General features: G+C 39.9%; 1 protein-coding gene across 1 annotated transcript in view; it reads left to right on the top strand.

Annotated features, from left to right (window-relative positions):
* Positions 1-15,591, top strand: part of CDH12 (cadherin 12) — a 109,414-nt gene that overhangs the window by 53,451 nt on the left and 40,372 nt on the right. Inside the window, exon 6 of the mRNA XM_044426267.1 lies at positions 6,371-6,558. Within this exon, the coding sequence (XP_044282202.1) occupies positions 6,371-6,558 (188 nt within the window). The remainder of the gene's footprint in view (positions 1-6,370; positions 6,559-15,591) is intronic.

Genomic DNA, 15,591 nt, shown 5'->3' with positions numbered 1-15,591 from the left:
AGGCTTGGAAATGCCTTAGACACTTGAACACTGTAAAAAAAAAAAAATCGCCACTCAATGGGATTTTGAAAATGCACCCACACAGGTGGGTTCCAGTGAACATCCATGTTGGGGTTCAGGTTTGGAAAACTAGGATTCCCATTTACACTCCGAGGTTTGGAAATGCTTTGGAGAGGCCAGGAACTATGAGCAGAGGGAAAAATACTCCCCCTAAACATTGAATTCTGAAAATTCATGGTTTCCACACAGAGTTTGGGGTATTCCATGACCAAATTAGGGTTGGTATTAGCATCGGAGTTAGGGTTAGGGTTTAGATCCAACAATCAGATACTTGGAAATGCTTCAGAGAGGTCAGCAACTTCATTCTTTTCTGGTAGCTTTACTTTTTCCTTCCTGTTCTTTTTTACATGATGATTACAGATATTTGGAAACTAATATTTGTCCAGGTCAAGCCTGCACAGTAAGCTGAACCCAGCCCACAAGTTGACCTGTACGAGGACTGCTAAAATTTGATGAGTTGTCAAATTCTGAACAGGTCACAACACACGGCTGAAGGGTAGCCTTCACCTTGGTGGGTCAGTAGTTGTGCAGGCCTGCTGCTTGGCATGCATCTCACATATTGAAATATCGAGTATCACATATTTCAATATTGCTTTGTGACTTCTTTGGTTTGGCTTGGGCAACTCAAATACCCGATAATAAAGTGATTTTGTAAATGCTTATCCAAGACCATGCCTTATGGTCTTGGGAAGTCTGAGAAGAATGGATTTAAGTATTGTTCAGCTCATGGTAAAGCAGCTGCATGGGGCTTTCTCATATACTCATATCACAACTTGATTCTTCCTGCTTGGGTTTTACTGTATTTGTTTTGCACTGTTCTATCAAGTTCCATTAGTGATTGTAAGCTGCCTTGAGTGTCATGTTTGGTAGGAAAATAGGATACAAATCAAATAAATTTGACCTAAATTATTGGTAACACTGTAAAGTTTCCTAAGAACCAGCATAATGCATTGGATTGATTTGGACAAGGCAGAGTTGAGCTCAGGTCCTACCTAAACTATGAATACTATTGACTGGCCTTAAATCAGTCAATATATCCAAATTTAAATTACATTGCATTACATCACAGCAACAGAAAAAACTAGTTGTCTGTGAGCTTTGCTTTGCATCAAAATCTTAAGCTGAAATGTTCCTGCTCATATCCAGTAACTGCGGGAGAGAAATGCACTCCGAGTTTTGAACAGGCTAAATGTGAAGAAGTCACAAGCCCTATTTAGAATATATTAGAATAGAATGAAACGGAAGTAGAATGGACAGGACCTATAAGGCCATTGAGTCTAATTCCCTGCTCTGCCTTCCACGTGTGGGGATTCCTCTGGCTGCAGTCCATACCATTCCAACTTAGCAAAGCTCGGGCATTTCATAAAATGTGACATAGCCAGGAGATCACTAGGAATAACTGGGTGAAGGGACTGTTCTTTAGCACCCAGGGGACACATGTGACTTAAGGAATGTCATGGATGAGAATAGTCACTGTCCCCTGGTTTATTCAGCAGCGGACTTATTGACATGAGTCAATGCATATTGTCAGTGGGACATTTAATCTACTCCCACATGTTGGCTGCCTGTTCTGAGTCATATACCTGCTCCAGAAGGAAGACCTGTCCTCCTCTAAGAGTATTTGAAGATCACTGATAACTCCCAGCTGCCAATATTGAGTGATACAGACTGCCTTGAGCAAATCGGGCTGAGATCTAGACATCCAGCTATTACTAATGCTAAGGCACTTGTAGAAGTTGATTTTAATATTCACAATATGTGGCAACAACACTGGATGGAAAATCCCCCCTCCCACTGCACAATGTCATAGTCTGTCCTGCATCTTGGAAAAACTTCCTCGATTTGACCAGCTCCATGTGATGTAGAGAATACTAAATCGAATTTGCACTGGCCATGGCAGATGTGCAGATGCCCTTTATATGTGGGGAAAAATACGATCATCCAGCTCTGATTGAGGGATCGAAAGACAAACTATCATAGTGACAGAGTGACAAAATAGAGCTTGTAAAGGTGAGTTGATTTCCTGGTTGTGACATTCAAAGCGAAAAAGTATATCTGTGATTCAGATACACGTTTATAATATTTTGGATTTTACATTTTGTATGTTATGTTTTTATGCCTGTGTTTTTTATTGAAGTGTGATGTGAATGTGCCATATGATAAATAAATTAGCAAAGCTCATTTACCGTGAGCTGAACAATCTACATTCAATTCACACCAGCTCACCCCATTATACCCTGGTCATCAAGACTAACTCAAGCAGAATGGATAATGAGTGTGCCCCAAACACACTTACCACAAAGAAAGTTCTAGTGAACCCAGAGCTTACTCAGGCTTACTTCTGAGCAAGCATGTATAGATGTACCCTTTTAGTCCTGTTTAGTGTAGTTCCAATAGAACCAATGGAGAAATTCATCATGAAAGATCCCAAGGTCTCCACTGTTAAGTATGATGAAGTCTGATTACAGCATACTAATTAAGAATAAAAGCTTAATCATCACATAAGGCTTTGATGGAGGTGCTATGTGTTTGTGAATTCATTCTCCTGTTACAGTCTTCTGTCCCCATTCTTAGTCTAAGTAATCAGCTAAGTGAATGTAACATTTTGCTCCTCAGTTGGGCAAAAATGCATATTGGTTGTTTTCATTATTTTCCTTAAGCATGTGCTGCCAAGGTAAAATCTATTAGGATGTCCAATATGCTATGGAGGTATTATTACTGAAGGATGATGGCTGCATAATTGCATGGCACATCATCAGAAATCTGAGTTTGACGGGAGTTGAAAAATCCTTGAGAGTTTCCAATTAATCCAAATGACCCAGCTTTTATTGCTTCTGAATATCTGGAAAGCAATGGAATGTCAAGTTGTTGGAAATTCAGAGTTGCTACCTAAACAATTTGAAATAAGTATTATGCAACGTCTTTGACTTACTTATGTACAGTCAAACATGTTCTTTAACACAGAAATTCTTCTCTTATTGATTGAATTTGAACAGGGGTATGATTGAATTTCATACCCCTGTTGTCTTTTGCTGCATCAAACTGTGTAGATTAAGACATACTTTTTCTCTCAAATATATTGTGACCTATCAGATACCAAAAAGCTTGTCAGCTGGATTTCTGTTTCCTGCCTGTGCCCACAAAACCTGTATGGTGGCCAGGAAGTTAGCAGTCCACTTCACAGGAGTGGTTACAAAGTTTTGATTTATGCAATCAAAACTTAACTTTTGATTTATGCAAAATCTAAAATGCATTTTAGTATTTCTAAAATGCAAAAGCAGATGAACACTTGTCATGTTTAAACTTTGGAATTCGAAACTGCAAATGGTACACATAGTATTCAATTTAGTTCCAACTTAAGTGTGCATAGCAATAATTTGGATCAGGTAGCATCACACCCTGAGGGGCATGGGGACTTTCATCCAGAGCATGCTATCTCAACAGAAGGCTGCATGCACTTACTCGGGAGTAAATGAATCTATCACATTTTGCTTCACTATGTGTAATTAGAAGAAAGTGCAGTTTCGCCCCCAGACTGGTCTGATTTGACATTTCCTGGTATTTGTATTATAAAGCATTCCTCTTTTGCAAAAGGTGTTAAAAAAACTTTGCAGCATATTACTTTGAAAAGGAAAGGGATGGGATGGGTTATTAAAAATTATGTCCAGCTTTTCACAACCTAGTCCATTCATTTTGCTATAGCCCTGTAGAAAATGTAGCAAATTAGGCCAACTAATTCCTTGGTTTCTACACTGAGATATTGTGTAATTTTACTAGTGGGGGCCAGGGGGGAGAGTATAATACAATTGTTCCCCTCACCTAACCTAGAAAAACAGTGGGTACATTAGAGATAGGCAAGAACATCAGTTCAGTTTTCTCTCAGTGTTGAGTTTTTCCAATCTAAAGTATTTGCCCTCAAATACTAAGGATATTCCCAGCCTAAATTTTAATTTGTCCTGATCTTTGAGAATTTAAAGTTTGCATGTACTTTAACATGCGTTCTTAACATGCACTTTATATGCATTTTTGCCTAATATACACATTTTGCAAGCAGTTTTGGATCAGGCACCCAGCATAATGCAGTTTTCCTAGCGTAGTGCACTTTTAAAGGATATTCTTTCCAGTATACCTAATATATACATTTTTGTGTGTGTTGTTGAAGAACTATATTCCAACATATGACTAAATGCAAATTTCAAAGGCTAGGTGAGACCTAGTTTGTGGATTGGTGTTCTACTATTTGATTCTGTGCATTACATAGAGTACGTTGGGAAGCAAAGAGGGGAGATCATTCATTTCATTGATTCACTGTCTAATAGAATAATAGATTTCTGGCAGCTTAAAAAGATTAAGGCCTTAAAAATATACAATAAAAAACTTACTCAGTGCTCTCATTGGGCTTGATTTCTACTATGCAAATTCTCCGTGTGCCCACCAGGAACCTGTACTTATAGCTGTGACAAAGTGGACTGGACTCCAGGAAGCCCAGCTCAGGGATACTGATGGATTCCCACTCCTACCATAGATTCTCATAAATCCCTAATCTTATCAGAAAAGATTGCCACAAGGTTGGTAATTATTCCATAATTGGGAGACCACCACTGAGAAGTCCTTCTTCCTCATTATCTTCTTCTGACCTTCCCATGGAACAGACAACTTGGGAAGGACCCAGATCCAGAAATAACCAATATTGCTCTCTCCAAAATGGATTTACTGAAGCTACTGGGGGGAGGTGGGGAGATCCTTTGGAATTAGTCCGCTATGCTAAACAAACAAAAAACAAGTGCCTGAATGGACAATAGCGTACAGGCTCACCTATCACCATCTTTATTGAGGGAGTAGGTTTTATATGGACATGCAATTTAAATTTCAATGGACACATAAATAACACTATATCAAACCAAAGCAGAGAGCGCCTCTGCTTAAAATGGGATTTGAAGGGCCTATGATCAAATCAGGAGGAGGGTCAGCAGAGAAGCAAGCAAGAACATGCACACACATCAACTTCTCCTAACTACATCATTCTTCTTTAAAGATGTCATTGTATTGTTGAATTACATTCCCACATCCTGGAAGCTCTCCTCTGGCCACCACAAGAGGATGATATGAATTCTCTTAGTGGCTAAGTGACTCCTGCTGTGTGGATGGAAAGACAAATCATCTCCCTCAACTACACAATGGACTGAAGGCACAACATTGGCATTCAGTGCAAGAATATACGGACAACGTCTTCTCAACACTGATTCCAAAATTTGATCTACCTACTTCATCCTATGTTAGTGATATGGAACAGAAACTTTGGATATTTGTGTGCATATGTGTGGACATATATGTATAGACCTGTATTATTAGTTATACTTTCAAGCCCACTTCAGTGTAACTCTGATCATTACTTAGTAGCTATTGCTGCTGGGTTTATTGCGGGGTTTTGTGTGTATGTGTGTTTTTGTTTTGTTTCCCCCCCCCCTTTGTATTTGTGGTTCTACTCTTGTTTTGTATTCCCAATGATTTTTTGCTGATGTTTGATTATGTTGAAAGATTATAAAATTGAAATAAAAATATAAATATTAAGAAAACCATGCATAGCTTTTATGTTACATAATACCTGAAGCTGATACAGGGTGGAATTTTTTTAAATACTCTCAATCTTTTTCTTCAATCTGCTTGAATATGTAACATTTATGGTCTAAATATTTTACATCTACATTGCTAGAGCCCTTTTTAATTGACATATCTGTCATTTGGTAGCTTAAGGAATTTGTTAGAAAGTTTGCACTTTTTTATATTGACAATACAATAAACAATAACTGACATGTAATTGTATTTAGGTTTCTGAAAACATTTTTATATCAGCAATAATATTACTATATGACTATTCATAGCTCATAACTACCCAAGAAGAAATGACCAAGAACTACCTACAAGATGGAAATACTCAAATTTCATGTTATGTCAGGTTAAATTATACCTTTATAGTCTAAAACTAAATTCCAAACTTGAAAATTCACATTTTACACTTGAATATTGAAGCTGAACATTTTGATTAATTTTAAATACCGATTCATTTTAAATCCAGTAGAAAGCATAAGTGATATTATCATGACCATTAATATATGGATAGCATAATGCCTTAGCTTGCAGTCCTAAATAAAGTCACTTCAGTGTCAGCTCCATAGGAATCCATGTAGCTTACATTCGAATACGTAGTGTTAATGTGCTATCATAACAAGAATAACATGTTACATTTTTTCATGATAATCTCTCTGTAAATTGTCAATAACACCTCAGAATAACTGATTATTTATCATAGGTATCTTCCACCTGAAAGTACCTGAGTCTTCTCTTGTTGGTTCAGCCATTGGAAGAATCCGAGCAGTGGATCCTGACTTTGGGGAAAATGCAGAAATTGAATACATGATTGTTCCTGGTGATGGTGGGAATTTGTTTGACATCAGCACAGATGAGAACACACAAGAAGGTGTCATAAAGTTGAAAAAGGTATTTAGCCAATACGTGTTGACTAGTAGTCACTCTCAAAATCAAACAGTATGAAATCAGGTGACAATATATGCATTTGGATAAAAATTTCACCTGTGACATATGTCTGTCCTGCCAATGAGTAAGATGTATCCCTTCACAGACTTTTTGTTTGACATTTTGCTTAGTGAACAATCAAACTAGAAAATCAATAATTAAACATGGGATAGAATCCAATACTGTTCTCATGCTAGGGGGGCCTACCATTTTGAGGGAAAATGTTTATTTAACTGTGTTTAATTTAGATGTTTAAAATAAGTAATGTGCTGAGGATTTTGTTTTGTTTTGCTAACCATGTAAAAGCAGAACAGAAAACTAGATAAAACATTGGGAAATTATACAAATGCTTAACAGATAGATTTGTTCATATCCAGATGAGTTGGTATTGTAAATGAGAGTACTGTTTTGGGAATTTATCATGCCAAGTGGAGTGTGCATGTGTGAAAAAGAGAAAAAGAGAGGAGGTGGGCAACTTGTCACCTTCCAGATGTTTTCACCTACAACTCCCATCATCCCCCACTATTGTCTATTCTCATTAGGGTTAATCAGCATTGTAGGCCAAAACATCTGAATTGAAACAATTTGCCTCCTCCTGTTACAGGCATTACTAGACAAGGTTAGTAGACAGGAGCTTAATATCCTCAGAAGAAATATGTTTAAAGATCAGTATTCATTGTTTAATTTGTTTGACTTTAGTCATGATCTGTAACCATTGCCTGCCTCTGTGTATTTATTCTGCTCTCAAGGGTAGAATTACTGACAACAGAGTAAGTTCTGAAATGCTAAAAGGAAAACAGTATAATATTTAGAACTTCACTGGTCATCAGATTCATTATCTTAGTATCAATTCTTAGTATTAATTCAGAAATACAATTCAGTTAGATACAGTTACATACAGTGCAGAACTTGAAATTGGTATCTAAAACATTTTTTATTTAAAACTACAGTGGATATGGCTGCAAAGAGTTTAAGCGGAAAACAAATGTTGTGTTTTGATTTAGAATTTAGATATGGAGATTTAGAGACTGCATAAAGCAAAATTCAGGTCCTGAAGCCTATAATTAGATATTTCATCTAGGCATTGATCTAGCTTGGGTCATTAGCCTTCTCTATGAATTTGAAATATATAATTCTGAATGCATGAAATTTGTCAAATACTTGCTTTTCAGTGCTGTTACAGGAAAAAAAAATCTAGTTCTATGCCCTTCTTTTCCCCCAGTGGAGTAAAAAAATCCTGTTCAAAAAAAGTAAGGCTTGTTACATGTTTATCTTTAATGCATATCAGAGCCCTTTTTATTGCTCTGATCTTCATATATCTGTATTTTATATATGCTGGCAAAAGCAGGATTGGCTGGCGGAAATTACATGTCAGACTCTTTTCCTCATTATTTTTAATAGATGCTGTAATCCAATACTACCTGTGAGGGAGGGCTGTGTGAGTACTGCATCCTAAATCCCATAATCAGATTGCTGGTTATTTGACTTTGACCTTCAGGTCTGAGTGCAACCTCTGTTATCTCCTCAGAATGATCAAGTACCTTTCATATTGAGGGTTTTACATCTTCTAGTGCCACATAGTGCTTGGTATGGAAAATGCAGGCAGATGAAATTGAAGGAAGCAAATTTTAATGCCTTATGAGCATCACAGTAAATAAGCTTTCATGATCACCAGGTGCATAAATAGACATGTCTGTCGCATAACTTGAATCCTACCTCTCATTCACTGCACTTGAACTGCCAAATCTGTGACCCACTAACTCATAACATTCATTCTGGTTCCTGACTCTTAGCTGAGCAGATCAGAGGAAGCTGCTGCAGCTGGTCTAGGGCCTCTAAGATACAAGCAGCCAAGTTCCCAGGGAGAATAAGCAAGAGTTTTGTAGCAAGAGTTTGGTGCTGGAGTTCCACAGGGGACATCAAGGGAGAGGTCACCAGTGTTTATTTTCTGTCATTCTCTTCCTTTGTCCTCTTAGATCCCCCACACACTTGTTTCCTTTCACGTAACACACTCTTACTGTTTTACTGGTAGGACTGTGTTGTTAACCTTTAGTGAAGACAGGAAAAAAACACCAGTTGTTGCAACCACCCACCAAGAAAGAATCACAAAGAACGGACTAAGAAGACTGCACAGAGGTGGTGACCTGCAACAACTGTGCTATTTCGGTTTTCTTTCCTGAGGGCAACATGGCCTAAATGTGCAACACATGCAAGCTAGTAGCCCATTAGAAGAAAAGGTAAGAGCATTGGAGCAGAGATTGTCCACCCTCAAGGCAATAGAAAGATGGAGAGTTTTTAGGCAGAGCACTGGACCTGCAACACAGTAGAACAGAAGTGAGAAGCGCATCAACATGCTGAGGCAAAAGAAGGGAACGCTGAGGAAAGGGGAAATGAGCAAACATGGTACAGAATAACTAGAAGACACCAGTGGAAGGAATGGAAGTTTCAAACTGCTTTAAATTACTTGTGGAAGAGATGAGTGAGAAACCCACTTTGAAGGAACTATTCAACACACTGTGTAACTCTGAAAAAGAGACAGAAGGTCAATCAAGGAAAGAAAAAGATACTAAAGTTTGCAATAACAAAAGGAGAAGAGTGATCATTGTGGGAGACTCCCTGTTGCATGAGATGGAAAAACGTGTATGTCAGGAAGACCCTTGGAATCATCAGGTGTGCTGCCTCCCTGGAGCAAAGATCAATAATATAACTAACAGACTACCAATGATCATATAAACTACTGATACACAACCCAATGACATTCATCCCTTCCCTCTCATACATGTGGGAACTAATGACACTGCCAAGAGGAGTTTTGAGGAAATTACAGTGGACTTCAAGACCTTAGGGAAGGAAATTCAGAACACTGGGGGCCAGATTGTTTTCTCCTCTATCCTTCTAGTTCACAGAAATAGAAAAGACAGAACCATAAACAAACAAACAAACAAACCTCCATGTGAATTCCTGGCTATGATGGTGGTGCAGCCATGAAACATTTGGATTCTGAGACTATTGGCTAAACTTTCTGGAAGACAGACTTCTGGCAAGTGTTGGATTTCCATCTTACACAGAAAGGAAAGGATGTACTTGGCCACAGCATGAAGAAGCTTATTTGAAAGACTTTAAATTGAATTCTACAGGGGAAGAGATGTATGTCAACTGACAAAGGATTATGTATTGCAACGGTGAAAAAAATTCTAACTACACCAAACACTAGTCTCCCAAAAATGCAGGCAAGAAGCCAGAGAATATTTTGTGTTGCCTTACACCAATCCCCAAGGTATGGGAAACAAACAAGATGAACTTGAGCTCTTAGTACACAAGAGAAAGTGGTGAGATGAATCCCATGACTTGTATTTTAAAACTGCAGGATATAACCTGTTCAAAAAGAAAAGAAGTAACAGAAAGAAAATGGATTTGCACTTTATGTTAAGGATACATATCTCTGCAAAGAAATGCCGGAAGAGAATAGTAATCCTGTTGAGTATATCTGGATTAATATAAACAGAAAAGGAATAAAAGAAGTATAGTATTTGGAGTCCATTATTATCCTCCCAGTCAAGGAGATGATAAGGATGAAGCTTGGAAAAACGAATTGCCAGTGTTGCAAGGAGGCATGATATCTGATATCTGTTGGGAGTCAAGCTCTGCCAAGCATGGCCCATCTAAGAGATTCCTAATGTGTGTCACTGATAACTTCCTCCAGCAGAAAGTAAAAGTAGGAATGAGAGGCATGGCTCTACTCAACCTGATCCTTACCAACAAAGAAGACAGAGTGGGCAAAGTAACAGCTACAGCAACTCTGGGGGAAAGGAACCATGCCTTATTTGTATTCTCAATAATAAAGGACACTAAAACTAAATGTAGGCTAAAATGTACCCTGGATTTCAAAAAAGCTCCCATTAACCAATTCAGAGCCATGACAAGACTCTCTAAAGGGAAAAGTTGCCCAAGAAAAAGAAAATCTTAAGGCACAACTATAAACAATTACAACAAGGAAAAAGAGTAGTAGGCAACAGAGGAAGCCCATGTGACTTCATAAAAAGCAAAGATATAATCTGAAAAGAAAGAAGGAAATGCATAAGAGGTGGAGGGAAGGTAAGGCAAGGCTACAAAGGAAGACTATAAGCAAATAGCAAGGAACTGCAGAGATGATATCTGGAAGGCTAAAGCAATGATCTATCCAGGGAAACTAAAAGAAAAAAAAAAAAACCTTCAAATACATCCAAAGCAAAAGACAGATGAAACAGAAGGGAGTTCAACTTCTCACCGTGGATGGAACAATGATAAGACATGACAAGGAAAAGGCAGACGTGCTCAACTCCTACTTTAGCTCAGTCTTCCCCCCAAAGAAGAACTACAATCTTCCTGGCGAGGTGTAGTACAAGTTGAAGGGGCAGTATGGGCAGTATACTGTATGGCAGCCCAAAATTGACAGCCAAATGGTCAAGGATCTACTAATTGGACTAAATGAGTTCAAATCTCCAGTGCCCAAAGAAATTCATCCCAGAGTCAAAAAAGAGCTAGGAGAAGAATTCTCAGAACCACTGTCTATCATCTTTGAAAATTCACAGAAAACAGGAAAAGTTACAAATGACCGCAGAAGGGATAATATTGTCCCTATCTACAAGAAAGGAAAAAAATGAATCTGGGGCCTATAGACCAATCAGTCTGACATCAATCCCTGGAAAAAAATCTAGAGCAAATTATAAAACAGTCTGCAAACACCTTGTAGACAATGCAGTCATTACTAGAAGCCAATGTGGTTTCCTGATATTCTGGTTCCTGACTCCTGGCAGAGCAGAGCATGCTGCCCTAGCTGGTCTGGGAACTCTAGGATACAAGCAGCCAAGCTCCCAGGGAACAGGAGTTTGGTGAAAGAGGTCAAGGGGGAGGTCCCTAGCATTTTCCCCTTCTTTTCTCTACCTTCTCTCCCCTTAATTCCCCCCACACCCCATACACTTTTTTTCCTCCTTGTGACAGACTCTCATTTGTGTTACTAACCTTTACCTAAGACAGAAGAAAGCACCAGTTGTCACAGCAGCCCCCCAAGACAGGATCGCTAAGGTTCAAGAAGAATGGACCAAGTAGACTCCACAGAGGTGGTGACCTGCAAAAACCATGCAATGTTTGCTTACCTGAGAGCAACAAGTCCTACACATGCAACATTTGCAAGCTAGCAGCCCTGTTAGGAGAAAAAGTGAGAGCACTGGAGCAACAAGTGTCCACCCTCAAGATAATAAAGGAGAATGAAGAGGTTTTAGAGAGAGCAGTCGTGTTGCAAAGGCTAAGTGTAATCCAGAGGCAAGAAGAGCATCAACAAACTGAGGCAGAAGAAGACAACCCTGTGGGAAGGGAAAATGAGGAGACTTGCTGACGTAGAAGAACTAGAAGACACTCTCCTCCAGTGAAAGCAGTGGCACTCTCGAACTGCATTCAGTTACTTGAAGAAGAGACATGTGTGAAACGCTCTTTGAAAGAACTACATGACACACTGAAAAAGAGACAAAAGGCCAAGCAGGAGAACAAAAGGATACCCAATTTTGAAACAACAAAAGTAGAAGAGTGCTAGTTGTGGAAGGTTCCCTCTTGCATGGAATGGAGAAATATGTAGATTGGGATGACCCAGAGAACTGCCAAATATGCTGTCTGCCTGACAGCAAAAGTAAAGATATAACCAAGTACAGGCAACAGAATGAGAAGTACAGGCAACAAAAGTACAAGCAGCAGAGTAAGATTCAATAGAGATAAATGCCAAGTCTGCCACTAAGGAAAAAGAAACCAAATACATCGATGCAAGATGAGGAATACATTACTCAACAGAACTGAAAAATAAAAAAGTCCTTAACGTTATTGTGGACAACATGTTAAGTATGAGCCAAAAATTTGATGCAGTTGCAAAAGGGTGAAATGCTATTTTGGGATACATTAATAGAAGTATTACTCCCAAATCACAAGAAGTAGTAGTTCACCTGTACTCCTCACTAGTTAGAGCTCATCTGGGACCCTGTGTCCAGTTCTGGGCACCAAGATTGAAGAAAGATGCAGAAAAATTAGAAAAGGTCCAGAGGAGGGCAACAAAAATGATCCCATGTTTGGAAACACTGCTCTCTGATGACAGACTGAAAGAATTGGGTGTATTTGGCCTTAAGAAGAGAATACTGAATGGAGACATGGAATCACTCTATAATTACTTGAAAAGGTGTCACAAAGAGGAAGGTCAAGATCTCTTCTTGCTGAAACCAGAAAGCAGGACTTGAAATAATCAAGTCAAGTGGCAACAACCCAGATTCAGGCTAGAGATCAGGAAAAGCTTCCTCATTCCCTGTCAGAAAAATACAACAGTGGAACTAGCTGCCTAGACAGGTCATGGGATCTCCCATACTAGAGACATTCAAAAAGAACCTGGACAGTCATCTGTGTGCGATGGTATAAATAATTGGTGTCCTGCAGCAGCCAGGGATTGGATGTGGTGGTCTTCTGGACCCCTTCCAACTCCACTATTCTATGATTGTATGGATTTCTGAAGAATTTTTTTTTATTTATATCCTGCCCATTTCCTACAAAGGGCTCAAGGCAGCGTACATCATTCTCCTCTATCTTATCCCCACAACAATAACCCTGTGAGGTAGGTTGGGCTGAGAATCTGTGACTGGCCCAAAGTCATTGGCTCCATGGCTGAGCAGGAACTAGAACCCAGATCGTCTGAGTCCCAGTCCCATGCTCTTAACCACTACACCACACTGGCTCTCTCTCAAGCAAAGTATAAAGCAAGCAGTCTGCAAGCGCCTTGAAGACAATGCAGTATAGTAGAAGCCAACCTGGATTTTGCAGGAAGCAGTCTTGCCAGATGAATCCAATTTCTCCCCCCACCCCCTCAAATGGACCGCGGGAATGCTGTGGGCATGATCTGTCTCTATTTTACCAGAGCCTTCAGGCAAAGTGCCATAACAACTTGATTACCATACCAGCAAAAAGTGGACTAGATAGTGCAACCATTAGGTGGATCCACAACTGGCTGCTAAATCAGATTCAAAGAGTTCTCATCCATGGTGTTCTATCTAACTGCGCAGAGGTGACACGTGGAGTTTCACAGGGTTCCATTAGTTGTCAACATTTTTATTAATAATTTAGATGAGGAAGTACAAGGAAAGTTAATTAAATTTGCAGATGACACAAAGCTGTGTGGAGTACCAAATATCCTGGAAGACAAAGATAATACCCATTAGACCACTGGGCAGAGAATAAATAGGAACAAATGCCAAGTCCTCCACTTAGGAACAAGAAACCAGATGCATATCTGCAAAATGGAGGACAATTGGCTCAACAATACTGCATATGAGAAGGATCTTGAGCTTGTTGTAGATCACAAATTAAATATGAGTCAACAATGTGATGAAGCTCTTAAAAGGGCAAATGCTATTTTTGGGCTGCCTTAACAGAAGCATTTGTTTGTTTGTTTATGAAAAGCTTTTCTACCCCATCTACTACAGATGTCTCACAATGGTGTACAAAAAAATTAGTAGAATAAACCAAACACCACAGCATCCAACCATTAATATACTAAAACCCCAGTTAAAATTAGCTCAATATTAAAATAATGGGAAAACAAAAACATCTTTGCCTGATGCCAAAAAGAATATAATGTCGGTGCCAGGCAAACCTCTCTGGGGAGCATATTCCATAGTCAGGGTGCCACCACAGGGTGCCACCACATATTCCATAGTCAGGGTGCCACCTTCAAGCGGTGGGTGGCAGTGGTGAACCCAGACAGCCCCCAGTCCACCAGCCAGTGAGGTGAAGGCTCTGGCCCTGCTCTGTCCCCAGGAGCACCACCCTCCACCCCCAGTGTCCTCTCTCACAGGTGTCTGGGGGAGGGGCGAGCACACAGGTGGTTCCAGGCAGAGTAGCATCACTTCCAAAACAAGTGAACTACTAGTTCTTTTATACTCAGCACTAGTCAGATATTACCTGGAGTACTGTGTACAGTTCTGGGCAGTTTTGAAAAGATGCAGAAAATTTAGAAAGGGTACAGAGGAGGGCAACATAGATGATTCAGGGACTAGAGGCAAAGCCCTGTGAGGAAGGTTTGAGAGAACTGGGAATGTTCGGTCTCAAGAAGAAAATACTGAGAGGATATATGATAACACTCTACAAGCACCTCCCTCAAAGGCTGTCACGAAGAGACAAGATCTCTTCTCATTTATTCCAGAGTGTAGGACACAGAATAATGGACTTAACTTCAAGAAACCAGATCTAGACAAGACACCAGGAAAAATTTTCTCACTGTTAGAGTGGTACAACAAGCTATTACCTGGGGAAGTTGTGGGGTGTGGTGAATTGCTCCACGTATAAACAACCCACACGCTCACAAAAGTCTTTTATTGCTACTTGTCTATGAAATTTGCAACACTACAGATGAGCTCTACCGTTAAGGTCTTTACAAGGCAGATGCTAACTCCTTAGTGACCTTTCTCCCTGAGCCCACGTGGGACGAGCTATCTTGGTCCCGCCTTTCTTCTCTGAGGCGAGACAAAGCCTGTTTTTGTTCCCATCTTCTCAGAATACGTCTATTGGTCGCGAGGGAAAAGTCTATCCCGCCTCCTGTGTCTCCTGTGTCACGCTCAGGCAGTTCAGCGTCAGGAGGGGTGGGTGAGTCTGCTCGGGCTCTCCATGAGCAGAACTCATAGTGCCTTTTCCCCGGAGCCCTCTTGCTTTGATGTGGGCTCGAGTGTTTGCTCAATGGGCAAAGGGTCAGGATGAGGTGCGGCTATCTGTTCAGCCGTTCCCAAGTTAGGTTGTGGGGTTGACATTTACAGGGACTGAAGCACAAGACCACCTTGTAAGGTGCTGCCTCTGTCGGGGCATCAGGCACGACATGGGGTCTCTCTTGCTGGAGACATTCAAAAAGTGTTTGGGCAGTCATCTAAATGTGATGGTGTAACTTCGTGTCCTGCATTGGAACCAATGGGTTTCTGGCCTCTTCAAACTCTGCTATTC

The sequence above is a fragment of the Varanus komodoensis genome, unplaced genomic scaffold (genome assembly GCF_004798865.1).
Source record: "Varanus komodoensis strain SLA01 unplaced genomic scaffold, ASM479886v1 scaffold17, whole genome shotgun sequence".
In the NCBI taxonomy this organism is placed as follows: Eukaryota; Metazoa; Chordata; class Lepidosauria; order Squamata; family Varanidae; genus Varanus; species Varanus komodoensis.
The sequence above is the reverse complement of the archived record's forward strand: the minus strand, read 5'-3'. Positions and strand labels throughout refer to the sequence as shown.